We start from the raw sequence: 15,867 nt of genomic DNA, 5'->3' as shown, positions 1-15,867 counted from the left end.
TGGGGTTTATTAATTAATTGTTTAAAACGAGATTAAGGGATGAATCATACTGTACTTAGTCAAATACTGTAGTCATTAGTGGGTAGGTGGTTGTATTTTTACGAGTATTTTATTTTTTAATCAAGGTGGCTTTTGTCAAAATGGATTCTACTTTTGTGTCGGTTTATTTTTGGGCTGGAGTTCAAGACTTCAAGTTGGGTGTTCACATTTCAGGCTTATAAACATTACTCAGGGCGGAGCAAAGCCTAAAAATGTTGCTCCATGTTTTAAAATACTTGCTCTATTTCTCTTGAACACGCATATCGATGTTAATATTTAATCACTAATATCTTTAATTATCAATAAGTATAAATTTTAACAATTGAAAATTAATAATCTATTCATTGAGATGATTCCAACGAGTACCCACAAGACTATTTTTTCTTTTGTATAAATTACAAACATTAGTCTAAATAGGAAAAATGAATAGTGCAAAAAATAAAAATGAAGCAAGTATTTAAAAATGGAGGGAGTACCTCCTTATACGGAGTACTTTACCGCGTTAACTCGGTTTTACGGCGTTGACTATTACGTGAGAGGCACATGCACCGACTTACCCCCATCCCTTCTAATTTTTTTACCATTTCTTTTCCTCCAATTCAATTTTCTCTCTCCTCATCCCAATTAAACCTTCCTATGTCCCCTATTCTTCCACCCAAACCTCCACGGCTCTCCTTTGAAAAAGTTGAACTCCAATTTTAAGCTCCAATTTCTGCAAGGATGCTCAATTGGCATGATTACAAGGCAGGTAAGTAGTTTTAATTAAAGACTTATTCCATTAATTTAGTTGATTTTGCGATTTATCGTAAGTTAGAGTTTTAAATTGTAATTAGGGTTTTTGATTTGGGGGTTAATTATTCCCAGCAATGTTTTGTAGGATGGAGGTAGCAGTAATGTCGAGGGGCCAGAAGTGCTTTTGCGGTCTTCCAGTTGTTGTTAAGATCTCATGGACACGTGAGAATCTAGGAAGAAGGTTCAAGGCTTGCAAATTGAGTAACAAATGAAAGGAGAGGGATTTTTTTTTTTTTTTTCAATTGGCCAAAATTAACCCATGAATTGAAGCATTCAATGCATGCCTCCCATGGTAGCCTTTCTTTGCAGAGTTAGAGCAAGTTTAGCCCCAAGTCTTAAAAGTTGGGATGACATCATCATTTTGAGTCTTAAGATTTATACTTAAGACTTTTCCCATTTTTCTTCAAAAATCTCAAGCAAGTCTCAAGTTGAATCTTGAAATTTCAAGACTCAACTTAAGACTTGAGATAGGGACTCACTTCATTTTTATTTTTATTATCCTTTTTTTTTACACTTTTCTACATATAATATGTCAAATATTTAAGTCTTAGGGTTAACTATTTGACATGTTATATGTAGAAAAGTGTAAAAAAAAAAAGGATAATAAAAATAAAAATAAAGTGGGTCCCAATCTCAAGTCTTAAGTTGAGTCTTGAAATTTCAAGACTCAACTTGAGACTTGTTTGAGATTTTTGAAGAAAAATGGAAAACTTCTTAAGTATAAATCTTAAGACTCAAAATGATGATGTCACCCAAGTCTTAAGACTTGGGGTTAAACTTGCTCTTAGGGCTAAACTTGCTCTAGTGGTGAGGTGAGGAAGACAGAGATAAGTAATTGGGAGGAGAGAGAGAGAGTAATTGGAGGGAAAGAAAAGGTAAAAATTAGAAGGGAGGGGGGGTAAACCGACGCACGTGCCTCTCACGTGATAGTCAAGCCATAAAGCCGAGTTAACATGCCTAAAACCGCCCTCGGGTGTGTTTTTACAAAAGTTATCTGGTTTTAGGTGTGTTATAACAAAAAAAAACAAATTATAAGGTGGTTCTTCACAACAAAACTATTTTAAAAGGTGTTATCTGACAAAATTTCCTTCTTTATATACCCTTTCACATCACTATGATTCACAGTTTTCGAATTATTAACCTTTTTTTCGATCACGCACAAATCTTTACCCATAAAACAACACTTTACAACAATCCACCAAATAAAAAAGCAAATCCTCCATCAAAAGAGAGAAGAAAAAAAAACCTTTTCTTTCAAAGGAGAAAAATCCTCCTAAAGAAAAAGAAAAACCCATTCTTTCGAGAGAGAAATATTCCTCTTAAAAGATGAAAAGTTATTATAAACCTAAAACATATAAAAACAAAGAGAAAAGGCACACAAAAAACAAAATTTGGGGGGTTTTGATTGGTAAAAACCGATGGAAGCCCTCCTAAAATTCTGTAATAGAGACTAGGGTTTTTAGAGAGAGGAAAGGGGAGAAAGACTGTGTGGAGCAGTGGAGTATACCCTTTAAATGTTTATGTACTTATCTACCCTCATTAATATTAGTTGACTATTTTATTGAACTCTTAATTAAGAATAGTGTGCGGATATTTATGCCATTAAAAATTTGTGTTTACATATTTTCCCTCTCATTAATGTTATTTTGTTTTTTGACACAGCCATTATGCCCATTAATGTTAAATTAGCAATTACTAATGTTGTGACATAAACTAAACTAAAAGAGATTTCTAGACATGACTAGCTATATATGCGTGCACATCGCGCTCGTTAGTCATCCTAGTGATAACAAAGTTGTTTCCCTCCTCAATACGACAATACCCAAACTCGACACAAGAGATAGGATAAATGTTCAATGTCATCATGTGTATATAAATCAAACAATAAATAATGAGAGCACTTATTTTACATCTAGCTCCTCCTTAAGAAGTGCTGTATTTGTTTTCATTCTATTTTCTCTACAATAACATGCACTTAGAAGGTATTTGGTATCCAATTATTTTCGAGTACAGTTTCACATCCTAATTTCCCATTTGAAACTCAATTTTGATCGATTGTCTCAAAATTTGCCATGTCTACATACATGCATATATATGAGTACACGACAGTGTTAGTAAGACCAAAGTGCCAAATTGTTAGTTGCACCAGCTCACCCAGATACACTGCTATTAACCTAACACAAACAACAGATAATTGACATAAGCATATCTTAAATAAATACAAATAAAAGGACTAAGACAATAACTGTTCACTATAATTAGTCAAGAATTTTAGGTTTTGTAAAATCTATATAATTGACTTACTACATACATTATTTCTTATTGTACACGTATGTTGACATTGCACATTTTAATGTTTTCTTAAGAACTTGTATTAGTTGTATAATAATTAGTTTATTTGTATAAGGTAGAGAAATTACTCATACTATTACCAATTGATTTTAATATAAAATTTCCTCCTTAGGCCTTATTTTATACATACCAAACTCTCCTTCCCCTTATTTGCGTTGCCTAATCCGATCCCATGAGTTATATTATATTATTTCATAAACAATGCTTCAATCACATGTTATGATAATACTACAAATAATTGCTACTATAGTATTAAATTTTGTAATTTAAGCATACAAGTATATAAGTCGTCCCACATTATCAATGCAACATCAAATCACATATCACTTATTGATTTATGATATGTCATTTTATATTTTGAGTTAACAACCAATCAACTATATATGTTGAAGATTAATCACAACCCCTCTAACTATTTAGCTTCAAGAGGCTTGTCGATCTAGAATCAATGCTATAATCACATATTACTCCAATAATTGCTACTTTAACTTTAAATATAATCGGATTAAACTATTTCAGGATATAAGTCGTCTCACATAATTAGCACAACATCAAATCACATATCACTTATTGATTTGTGATAAATCGTTTTATATTTTGAGTTAACAACCAATCAATTATGTCGAAGAATTAATAATCCGTCTAACTATTTAGCTTCAAGATTGAGGTTTGTCGATCTAGAATCAATGTTTCAATCACATAATACTCCAAATAAATTACTACTAAAACTTTCAAAATAATTGGATTTTGTAATTTAAGCATATAAGTATATAAGTCGTCCCACATATTATTAATGCAACATCAAATCACATATCACCTGTTGATTTGTGATAAATTGTTTTATATTTTGAGTTAACAATCAATCAACAATATCGTAATCATTCTTATCAGTCTTGTTTGATAATTGGTTGTTGGCTGTCGACTAATATTATTGGTTGGGTAATACGTTATTTGTATTGCTTTTTGTTGGTTGTTTGACTTTTTATCTGTTTAAAATCACAATGTTTTGTTAAATGACAGTTGGATGTTAGTAACTTTCTAATTTTAGCTAAATAACCCAACTTTTCAGCTTGATGTAAATCCCATTTACTATACTAAATAGAGTTTGGTATAGATAATACAACACCCTTTTATATACACTCGCGTGTACGTAAAAACCAAGGGTGATTTTCTTACTCATTTAATATTTTTTCTTCTCATTTCAAGGTTATAAAAATGAAAACAATATGCGCAGTATAACAAATGAGTTTTTTTTTTTTTTTTTTTTTTTTGAATAGTAAAAATATTCATTAATTAAAAGTCATACGACATCTACAATAGATATTTGACGTTAACAAATACATAAGATATTGAATCAAATAGAATTTTCCTTCATAAAAACTACGATCGTCGAGTAGATCTTGCACTGCGGAGCATCTCCCGCTTATATCGCTGAAAATTACAGCCTTGTTGAAGAGACAATCTAACGATCCTGTGTAGCCGTGAGGATGTTTTCCTTCTGATTCATCTGTTCGTATTCGAAAACTTGATAACTTTTTCACCAACGAAATAATTTCACGACAATCCATTAGATCTGCTACCATAGATTCAAAACTAAGAAATTTATTTCTCGAAAAGAGAAGATAAACCTTGTCTTTCGAAGGAGGTCGAAAACCCCTTGTCTTTCGAACGAGATCGGAAACCCTTTCTTTCGAGGGAGATTAGTTCCTCCCAAAAGAAGGAAGCATTATTATAAATCTTAAAAAACTAATAAAGAAACAAGGATTGAGGCTTTCCACTGATTAAAATCGATGGAAGCCTCTTTAAAATTCAACAATGAAGGCTAGGATTTTGGAGAGAATATAACAAATGAGTTAAAAAAACTATTCGTAGCTCTTGGGTACATCTTAAGTACTGTAAAAATATACTCCTACAGTCAGTATTTGTAATTTTCTTGCAAGAAAATTCAATAACATACTTTATGACATCAACGAACATGCCTAATCAACTTATGTCAAAATCATTATGACGTCATGTATATTCAAGTTATTATCAAATTACCCAACAACCCAGCCTAACCTTAGCCAAAATTCCCAACAAAAAATTAGAATTTTTTTTTATTAAGACAAACACTTTAAAATTACCAAACACGTCACAAAAAAATCTAAATAACACACTCCAATAATAATAATAATTATTAATAAATAATAAACCAATTAATTTAATCCCCTCACACGCTTAATTAGCACGTGCAGTTCACTCTCCCCTTCCCTTTATCAAAACCCCCTCCCTTATTTTTTTTCTCTTCGTTGCCAACTTCTAAATTCATCCGAGTCATTCCCTTAACTCGCGGGTCAAACAGCGAGTTTCACTCTCCTCAACTCGTTCCTTTACCTTCTTTTTAAGAAATATAGTAATCACGCTTTTTTTTATTTATTTTTTATTTTTTATTTTTTATTTTACTATTATTTTCTCTCTCCTCGAGTTTGTTAATGGAGGTTCCGACGACGTTCGGCGGCGATGATGCGGCGGAGATGGTGACGGAGCTCCGACGGAATTTCTTAAGCGGTAAAACTCGGAGTTACGAGTGGAGAGTTGCTCAGTTGAAGAATATTGTCAAATTTGTTGAAGAACGTGAGACTGAGATTGTTGATGCTCTTCGTTCTGATCTTAATAAACCTGAATTTGAATCCGTTTTATTTGAGGTATTAATTTACATTCTTTGTTTATGTTTGCATGAAATTGCTGTTGAGTTTCGTGGATTGTGGATTTATTTTTTAAATTGTATTGTTGTCACTGAGATTTGTTGAAATTGCGGCTAAATCGCGCGTCTATCGGTGTTATTAATGTTATTTTTAATGCGTAATTGACGTTTATGGTTATGGTATGAGACTATACGTATATGTTTTTCCTATATGTTGTGTTAATAGGGATGATTTTATGCGATAATGTTGCGCGTTGAATAAACCAAGACTATTTGTTTGCTGATCGCGAATTGCGATGATTTATATGGAGTATTAATTAATGAAGTATGATAAAATCATGCTGATTGTGTGAACTCATGTGTTTTGTTGCTGAGAATGACTGATTAGAAAGTTGTAAAATGAGCATTTAATGTAATTCCAGTGGGTCTGGTTTATTTCTACTTGGTATTTCTCCTATTTGATTTGCATCCTTGAAACTGACATAACATGTTGACACTTTTATGGAGGGTTAGTTTTGTGCATTTATGGCAAATTAATTTGCTTCCCTTGTTTTTCTTTGATTGGTGCTGCGGATTTTAGTATTAATGAAGTTAGGTCTATTTCATGAGGGGATTTGTTCTTTTTTTGGTTTAGCGGCTTAGAAAGAGTCATAAAAGGCAATGATGTGGACGAGATGTGATTATGTATCTTGGGAACTTTTATACGTCATGGCATTGATGTGGACGAGATGTGATTCTGAGTCTTAGGATCATTTAAACGTTCGTCTCTTGATTTATTGTAAAGTATTGGTCCTTACCAAGTTGTTGCTGGATACAGCTCTTATTTAGTCATGTGTTCTGTAACGAGTTTATTTCAGATGATTTTTGTTTTTAATAAAATCTACGCGCCTTCTATAGTATTTATTCTCTTTGTTCCTTTTTTTGGGCGCCCTCCTTTGTGCTGGATTAAGTTGATAAGTGATAATTGGCCAACAGACAGAAGTTGTTAGCTTGCTAGGTAAGAAGGAAATTATGTTATGGTCAATTGGAGGCTAATGCAATGAACAAGATGCTGCAAGTAAATAATCAATATTGACTTTTCTCCTATGTTATACATCTCTGCATCTTGGTGATTAATTTACCATTACTTTTGGTAGTTGGTGTGAGGATAACTAATTTTTTGTTGTGTTGGTGTGAATAATACGTAATAAATTACTTTAATTGTCCTTTAAGAAAGGTCATAGCTGCTTGATATTAGTGCTTTGTGCATTCAAGTGCAATTGTTTTTAATAGAGTAAGCACAATTTGTTTTTGTTCTTCCCACTCTTTATGGTGAGTATTGTCATCTTAGGGGAAGATATACCTATAATTCCAATGGCAATGCCAATAATAAAAAACTTATCGACTTTATTTAATGCATATATCAGAATAAAAAAGCTACCATATTGAATCTAAAACCTGAAGGAGAGAAGGGGATGAGGGCATATTAGACTTAAATTATTCGATGTGTATAACTACAATCTTGTGTCCTACCCCTACCATTTTACCTTAATAATTAATCTTTAACTGGTTTGAATTCACACTTTAGTGTCTCAGGGTATTCTGAGAATGAGTAGCTACAAAATCCGGGCTCTAGCTATTGCAAAAAGGATGGTATTGTTAATAGGTCTGATATTTGTTCCTTAGGCCACAATGTAAATTGAAGTGCATTCCACAAATTGCTCTGTATTTTCTGTTTACATTTTATTCCGTTACTTCTCTCCCTAAAATATTTATTTAAAAAAGGGTGCAAAAAAGTTGATAGAGATAGCTTCTCTGTTCCAAGATAGAGCAACACAGCTTATGCTTTTGTGATATGACCAGGAAAGTTGTTACAATGAAAAGATAAAGTCATAGAGGTGGGGAGAACAGCAAGGTTCTGCTAGAATGCTACGTAGAATTTCACTATTCCAGTTTTTTTCTTTTTACTTACGTTGGCATATAAATATATAATGAATTTTTCCACTTTTTCCCCTCATTTATTCTGACTACTACCACCGTTACATATTATTTGCAACAATTAGACATTTTCCCTCTCTACTTTATGTCAAATCGTTGCAAATAATATGTAACGGAGGTAGTAAAAAGAAATACCCTGTAAATGTTTAACCTGAGATTTCAAATTGCTACTTCAGATTTCATTGCTGAAGTCTTCATGTAAAGTGGCTCTTAAGGAATTGAAGCAGTGGATGAAGCCAGAAAAGGTAAAACTTGGTAGTATCAGTTGAAAACGTAGTAGTATGCACCGCACTGCCTATTGTGCTTTTGAGTTTTACTGAACTTAGCTGGGTTGTGCCTCAGGTGAAAACTACATTACTCGCATTTCCTTCATCAGCAGAAATAGTAGCAGAACCATTAGGCGTTGTGTTGATTATCTCTGCGTGGAATTATCCGATTCGTGAGTTGGAATTTTGCTCACTTAAATCACTACATGTTTCTCTTATGATTATAAAATGTGTCTTTATTTAATTAATTAATTTATTTACATTACTCTTATGAAAAACTTCAAACCATATTACATTAGTAATGTCTGATGTGTGGTTAATCCTTGTTGAATACAAATTGAAAATTGATATTAGAGAGTCCTGTTAACATTTTAGTTGTGAAGGAGTAACATCTATTGTCTACCTCAGCTCAGCCAAAAGAGTCTCTTCCCCTCGCCCTCCTCTCAAAAGAAGATCAGTTTTTATCTTCATAGACCCTTCAGAAAGTAGAAGAGACTTCCACGGTCCACATGCATGAATGGCTTCATCTCACTAAACCAAGATTGCAGTTAGAACTTAGAATATTGATAATTTTTTCAAGTCTTCTCTGTCAACAACAGCTGAATTCAAAGAATGCTTGGTAGCCGAATTATGTGATGTATATTCTTTTGCCTCTTCAAACATGTTATCTCATCTATTTATTTGAATAATCACTAATGGAACAAGAATACAGTTTTTGTGAAGGATTACCTGAACGCCATGTAGAGGATGGAAATCCTCACTGTAGCATGCAGATACTATTTTAAACTGATGAGGCACCCCATGCAATTAGCAACCAATAACTCAATGGACTATGGAATGAAAACTTATCTCTCACTTTTTTAGAACAGGCTGTGCACTTTTCTCTCTGTGATATTGGAATTCTGATTCATAGTATACTTCTTGTGTAGGTGTTGTTCATATTTTAAACTTTTATCACTTTAACTTAATATACGAGTTTGAGACACTTTATACCGTGCATCTGCCATTGCCCCCTTTTTAAAATTGTGTCATATGTCATGGTTTCTATGTGGCTTGGTGCGTAATAAATGGGCTTTGTTTCTGCATTTGAATCTATAGTTTTCTTTTTGTCTATTACTAGCAAAGTATGTGGGACAACTGAGTGATTATCTACCTTGTGCATGATTGCTTTCTTCAGTGTTATCACTTGATCCTGTTATTGGAGCCATAGCAGCTGGTAATGCAGTCGTCTTAAAGCCTTCTGAAATTTCTCCTGTTACGTCTTCATTGCTAGCAAAGTATGTGGGACAATATCTGGATAGTTCTGCAGTCAGAGTTGTAGAAGGAGCCGTTCCTGAAACTTCTGCTCTTCTGGAACAAAAATGGGATAAAATATTTTATACAGGTTTGATTCTGAAATACTACAAAATGGGATAAAATAGTGGCTGTATGTATTTTTGTTGATGCACTCCTGACAAATTGCTGGTTTTTGTTTTCCATTGTATAAGCTCTCAAATCAATCTCTGAGCTTGAAACATAAAAGGCTATTAATTTTTGTTGTCAATTTTTTTTATCAGAATGCTGTTTGCAGTTGGTTTCAGAATTAAATTATGTAGTAATTTGGCTACCAGGCAATGTTTTGGTGCGTGGTCAACTTGTTCTAATAGAACTTGTCTTACTTTTGGGCCACTTCTCTAAAGGCAAAATTTGTCCGAGAGACTGAGACGGTCTCACAATAATCTATAGTGGGGCAGGGCCCAGGTGACTTGTTACTTTATCTGGGAGAAGCTTTAAAATGTTTAACAATAAATTAATACAAGCTTTTTAGACGTACCCTTCTCTAAATTTCTTTGAATCACTGGACAAGTGATTGCTATTCATTGTAGTGGTGTAGCTGTCTAATCTAATTTTACATGGAAATTGCTTTAATCAAGATAATTTCGCTCACAAAAGCTGTCGTTATAAATGAGCAAAATTTGGCTATATTAAGCTTTGTCATTGACTTAGTTTCTTTTAGCATTACTGCTATGCTATCCTTTGTATAGATGCTTTGTCTTTATAAATGTGACCTTCTAATAACAATTGGCTCCATGAAATTGTAGGCAATGCAAAAGTGGCACGTGTAGTGATGACAGCTGCTGCCAAGTACCTTACTCCTGTTGTCTTGGAACTTGGAGGAAAATCTCCAGCAGTAGTTGATCCCGATGTTAATCTAAAAGTAAAGAGCTCTGTTTTTTTTTTTTTTTTTTTTTTTTTTTTTGCATTCAAGCACCTTAATATATGGACTCTCTCTCCTCACATGTTGGGATTCTTGCTTGTAGATTGCTGTAAGAAGAATTATTGCAGGCAAGTGGGGGAACAACAATGGGCAGGCATGCATCTCTCCTGATTATATTGTCACTACAAGAGACTTTGCTCCCAAACTGGTAAGATTCTGAAATATTAACAGGTCTGAGAACCTGAGATATAATCTTTATATATGCTGCTTTTTCGCTGATGTTGCTATAATACAGGTAGATACTTTAAAACGTGAATTGGATAGATTCTATGGTAAAGAGCCACTGCAATCTCCTGATTTGTCTCGAATTGTGAATTCCAACCATTTTGATCGTTTAGCAAGGCTTCTAGATGAGGATAAAGTAGCTGGTAAAATTGTTTATGGTGGTCAAAGAGACAAAGCTCATCTGTAAGCTTAGCAATTAATGCTTAATTTCTTATTACTTTGCAAGAAAAAGTTATTTACAGTAATGAGGAAATTTTCAATGTGCTACAGAAAAATTGCTCCCACATTATTGCTGGATGTCCCTCAAGACTCTCAAATCATGAATGAGGAGATATTTGGTCCATTACTTCCCATTATCATGGTATAATTGAGATTTCTATTTTTCCTATCCTTTCTGTATTCTTTTAATTGATGATTCTCAAAGAAGACTCCGGCTTCCAATCTTTGTATCATTGTGAACAAAAACCTATATCTTTATAACTTGAGTTCAGGACTAATTATTGGAAAAAAAGATGTAGGTCTTAAGATTTAATCATAAAAGATTTGTCTGAATTAATAGATTATTGTCTTTCTGATTTTCCTCAGAAAGGATTGTACATGAATACATGACAATAGATGAAAACACTTACTCGAAACCAACCTTTAAGCTACAATGGACCATATCACCATATCATAATACACCTTTGGTTAGTTACTTGAGTATTGTATATTGATTTTTCTTAATGTGCTTGTTTGTAGGTTGATAAGCTGGAAGAATGCTATGAAATAATAATGTCACGAACAAAGCCCCTTGCTGCATACTTATTCACAAACAGGAACAATCTGAAGGATCAATTTGTGAGGACTGTCTCTGCCGGTGGTTTGGTCATTAATGACTCGGCCATACATGTAAGTGCTGCAACGTTTTACATTCAAATTCAATCACTTTAGTAGAAACTCTAGTATGTGAGATTTTGTGCTCATAACTCAAATTTTATTTAACACTTTTATGGTTCTTCATTCAACTTCTTTATTGAGTATTTGACGTTGGCAGAATCTGATAATGTAAGAGTTCCAGACTATTGATCTTTATGCCACTGCATGCCTGCATCATTGTCATAAAAAAAAAAGTTGTCACTTGCTTTGAATATGTCCTTTACTTATCTTCGGCAGAAAAGTATAAACTTCAGTCTATTAATTTAAACTTTACATTATAGTAAAGAAGCTAGAAAAATATTTTACGCTGATTGATTAGTGGGTAGTTGGGTACAAAGAGTTTCTGCTATTTGTCTCCATTACAAGTTAAATGTCCCTGGTACTCCGTAACATTTATTCTGCCTGTAAAGAAAAGTCTGCATAGTAAACTGCTTGACCATCCCGTCAAAGCTAAGTACACAAATGAATGATGCACATCACTAAAAAAGAAATGAGTTGTCCCAAATTACAAAGCAACATTTACTTGTTTTCAAACAACAGCAAGTCACCATTTGATGATTGTAATTTTGGTGCATCATACGACATATATGCACATTACTCTTTGATAAAGCTCATTTTACTTCTGTTGGGATTGACAGCTTGCAGTTCATGGTTTACCATTTGGTGGAGTGGATGAGAGCGGAATGGGTTCATACCATGGAAAATTCTCTTTTGACGCCTTCAGTCACAAGAAAGCCGTTCTTTACAGAAGCTTTCTGGGTGATGCTCCTGCTCGTTACCCTCCTTACACCCGTGGGAAAATGAGACTATTGAGTGCTTTGATGGCTGGAAGTATCTTGGACATATTTCAAGCTTTGGCGGGATGGTTAACTTCTGCTCGTAAAGAAAAGTCTGCATAGTAAGCTGCTTAAGTAAATTAGAGATGTGCATCATTTATTTGTGTAATTAGCACTATCCTATTTATGATATCTGAACGCGATAATTATTTGGTTTTCGTAGATAAATAAATGATGGCTTTATCTTCTTATAATCTTATGTAAGTGGATATGACTGAGTTCTGGTTATTTTGCCGTTAGTTGCTTAATTCAACAGAAGCAGAAAATTGCCACCATTACTTCAGTCTAACCTATCAGCAGTTTCATCAAATCAGTCTTTAGCTCAACGTTTAGTATTCTAATCTAAGTTGGGTTAATATTCTGTATACAGCAAAAGTGATACACTATAAAACTCTAATTCCTTGGACATTTTATTTATTTATTTATTTATTTTAATTTTAATTTTATTTTATTTTAACAACGGTAGAAAAGGAGGCTAGCTCCTAACAGACTGCAACTAATCCAAATTTATGTTGTCGGAGTGGATCATTAATCGGATTAACGTTATTTCTATGTTTTTTTTTTTTTTTTTTTTTTTTTTGTCAGTAGCATCTGAATTCCGAGTTTAACTGTTAAAGAAAAAGATTAGGATACTACTACTGCACTACAAAGATATTCTGTTTTTCATTTATATAATTCGATTTTGAATCAGCAGCATGCATAAAACCTAAACCAAACATTTCGAAAACTCTCCAAACTATGTACAGAGTTCCCTCAGATCATTACCTCACTCCCTAATCTATACCAAACAAAGGAAAGAAAAGCAGTAGAGAGAAACCAACACTAGCTAGTTACTCAATATTCTGAAAATTTCGGACCGTTGTACATCAGTTAGGCTGTTGGGATAAGCTACTAAGAACTTGACTTTCAAGTTCCCCTTATGATGAGGGTTCTTCTGGTTAGGCATACCTTGACCTACAAAAGTTTTCTCATAACCTGGGTAAATGATCTCATCAATTCTCATGCTCATTTTATCCTTCCCTAGTAAAGGAATGTATAAGTTGCACCCTGTCAGTGCATCCACCATAGGAATTTCTATCTCAAGCTCTAAATCGTCGTCCTTCCTCCTGAACAAAGGGTGGTGTTTCTCTGTAACGACGAAGATTATGTCTCCTGGATACTCTCCTTGACGCTCTTCTTTGACAGCTCCTTGGAAGGTTATTCGTGTTCCTGTCTTCCATCCCGGCTTTATGTTTACTGTCAAAACCTCTTCTTCTTGGACAATCTGCCTGCAGGTTTGGAGTTATGTATGATAACTGTCAATAAACTTTAGTGAACTTATTTGGAATGAGATGATTTTATTAGAGGCTAGGAAACGTACCCGGTGATAGAGAAGACATCTCTAGAAACCTTAATGTGCTTGACACAACCATGATATAACTCCTCTAGTGTGCACTCAAGCTGCTTTTCAGTAGCAGGAGGCTTTAACATTCCACTCGAGTTGGAGAACATGATCATAGGACCACTTCTACTTACATTCATTTTTCGCGCTTTGGTTGCTGCATCACTTGTTGATCTAGCAATGCCATTGGTGGATCCATTCCTGCCGTTAATGCTGGTTGTTCTACTAGTTGTTGACGGCGCCCTGCTTATTGTTGAAGGTGCTCTTGAAATGTTGGATGACTTAGTCCCTTGTTCCTTTCTGCTTGTATTTATACTCCCTGATCTTCCTGCGTGTAAGAGTATGTCATAAAAAGCCCTTAGAAATAGTGAACCAACTCTAAAAGGTTTTAATTTAAGGAATTGTTATTGAATTATGATTGTCATTATTTTTTTTCTTTTACGAATGAGTCACAAGGGCATTACAAATTACAAATGGGAAAGAGGAGATATAAACCTCTCACATATTGTACATAGACTCGCAATCATGACTATTATGAATTTATGACTACGCCAAATTGCCAAAGCCTTTATAAGCACTCAATTTAGTCACTACATAAGGCGTGTTTTATCTACATGGGCAATTAGTTTAAGTGCATAAGCAAAATAAGTAAATGTGTTTTAGCCTTGAGCACTCAATTTTGCAAAAACATGATACGATATGATATAATATGATATGATACGGTATTTTGCATTATTACAAGATTAAGATAATTGGGATAAGTAATTTACCTAACGAAGGACTTGAGTGGAAAATACTTCCTTTGGGAAAATTCCTTTCAAACCGTTGTGAATTATGGGTTTTTGGAAGATCAACTAAAGATGAAACTTGTGATGGGCCTTTCTTTTTCTTGGCAACACTTAATAAAATAAAAGCTTTAAAACAGTTATTATGATAATAATTATCATTATCATGCCCATGTTTTTGACTCATTTTGTTAAGCTCTTCCACTTCATTTCCATTTTGGTTGACCTTGTGAAAATGATGGTTGACATCTTGCAATTTTTCATGGTTTGCCTGCCAATCTTGGGTGGCCTGTCAAAGTTCATGTTAAAATAAGTATTAGAAAAATAAAACAAATTAATTAGTGTACAAGATAACTTATGGTAGCTAGGTTTAGGTGAGTACACGTTATAAGTATATCATATATTTGGCCAAATTCTCATTTATAGAACATTTGTTTGAGAAGCAAAATAATTATAATGAAATAAACATTATATCAACCGTCTAACTTTGTACATGCATATAGACAAAAATGTGAAATCCTTACATCTCTCGACTTGCCAAGTTGATCACCATATTCAACTATAAGTCAATTTCTTATCTTAAGAACCGAATCAGTTACCTTTATAAAGAGATTTTTATTTTATTTAACTTCAACTATAAACTTAATTCCTTATTCCCCTAAAATAATTCATTATCTTGAAACATAAAAGTTCATTTTCGACCACATAAAGGACAAGTTTTTTTTTTTTTTTTTTTTTTTTTTTAAAAAAAAAAAATCAAGTTCCCTTCAAAATATAAGAATTTTAAAGAACATAGAAATAAATACTTCCATTGGTTTTTTCATTTCAATACATCTATGTATTGTACATCCATCATTATAACCCTTTTTACATACACATAAAAAAATAGTTTATGAAATTACAACAAAACATTAATAAAACATGAAAAACTATTATTTTCATCAACAATAATTAGGGAAAATATTCAAAATTACATGTAATTAAGAATAAAACAAACCTTAAAAAACTCTTCATCAAAATCATGAGGATTAGTTTTGAAGTCATCATTTGGCTTGATCTTATTATTTGATGAAATGTGATGTTTGTGTTGATGATGATCATCATCATGATGATACCGTTTTGTAGCATGAGATTTATATTTCTTCCAAAAATCTCGAATTTTGGGAATATTATAGCATTCTTGATGAGATTTTTCTGTTTCATAATCCATGAAAAATGCAAGAAAGAAGAACAATAACAAAGAAAAGGGATGAGAGAGAAAGAAGAGAGAGAAATCCAACAACTAAAATTGCTTGGCTTAATTAATTATGCATGGAGCAAAATTGTGATATGAGGTGGGCTTTTATATATATTAGGAAA

At 33.3% G+C, this 15,867-nt stretch overlaps 2 protein-coding genes across 2 annotated transcripts; one reads left to right on the top strand and one right to left on the bottom strand.

Annotated features, from left to right (window-relative positions):
- Window positions 1–5,455: 5,455 nt before the first annotated feature.
- On the top strand, window positions 5,456–12,748 carry LOC110724605 (aldehyde dehydrogenase family 3 member H1-like). The gene is made up of 10 exons (XM_021904019.1): window positions 5,456–5,867; window positions 8,020–8,088; window positions 8,186–8,282; window positions 9,287–9,493; window positions 10,191–10,306; window positions 10,410–10,514; window positions 10,602–10,774; window positions 10,862–10,952; window positions 11,330–11,479; window positions 12,145–12,748. Exons 1-10 carry the CDS (start codon window positions 5,655–5,657, stop codon window positions 12,403–12,405), a joined length of 1,482 nt encoding a protein of 493 aa, XP_021759711.1. The 5' UTR covers window positions 5,456–5,654; the 3' UTR covers window positions 12,406–12,748.
- A 148-nt stretch (window positions 12,749–12,896) lies between these two features.
- On the bottom strand, window positions 12,897–15,867 carry LOC110724606. The gene is made up of 4 exons (XM_021904021.1): window positions 15,506–15,867; window positions 14,494–14,797; window positions 13,703–14,051; window positions 12,897–13,610 (listed from the first exon to the last, which is right to left on the bottom strand). The coding sequence occupies exons 1-4, from the start codon at window positions 15,716–15,718 to the stop codon at window positions 13,169–13,171; spliced, it is 1,308 nt and encodes a 435-aa protein (XP_021759713.1). The 5' UTR covers window positions 15,719–15,867; the 3' UTR covers window positions 12,897–13,168.

This window comes from Chenopodium quinoa, unplaced genomic scaffold (assembly GCF_001683475.1).
Source record: "Chenopodium quinoa cultivar QQ74 unplaced genomic scaffold, ASM168347v1, whole genome shotgun sequence".
Taxonomy (NCBI): Eukaryota; Viridiplantae; Streptophyta; class Magnoliopsida; order Caryophyllales; family Amaranthaceae; genus Chenopodium; species Chenopodium quinoa.
Note: the sequence above shows the minus strand (reverse complement) of the source record. Positions and strands in the feature narration are given on the sequence as shown.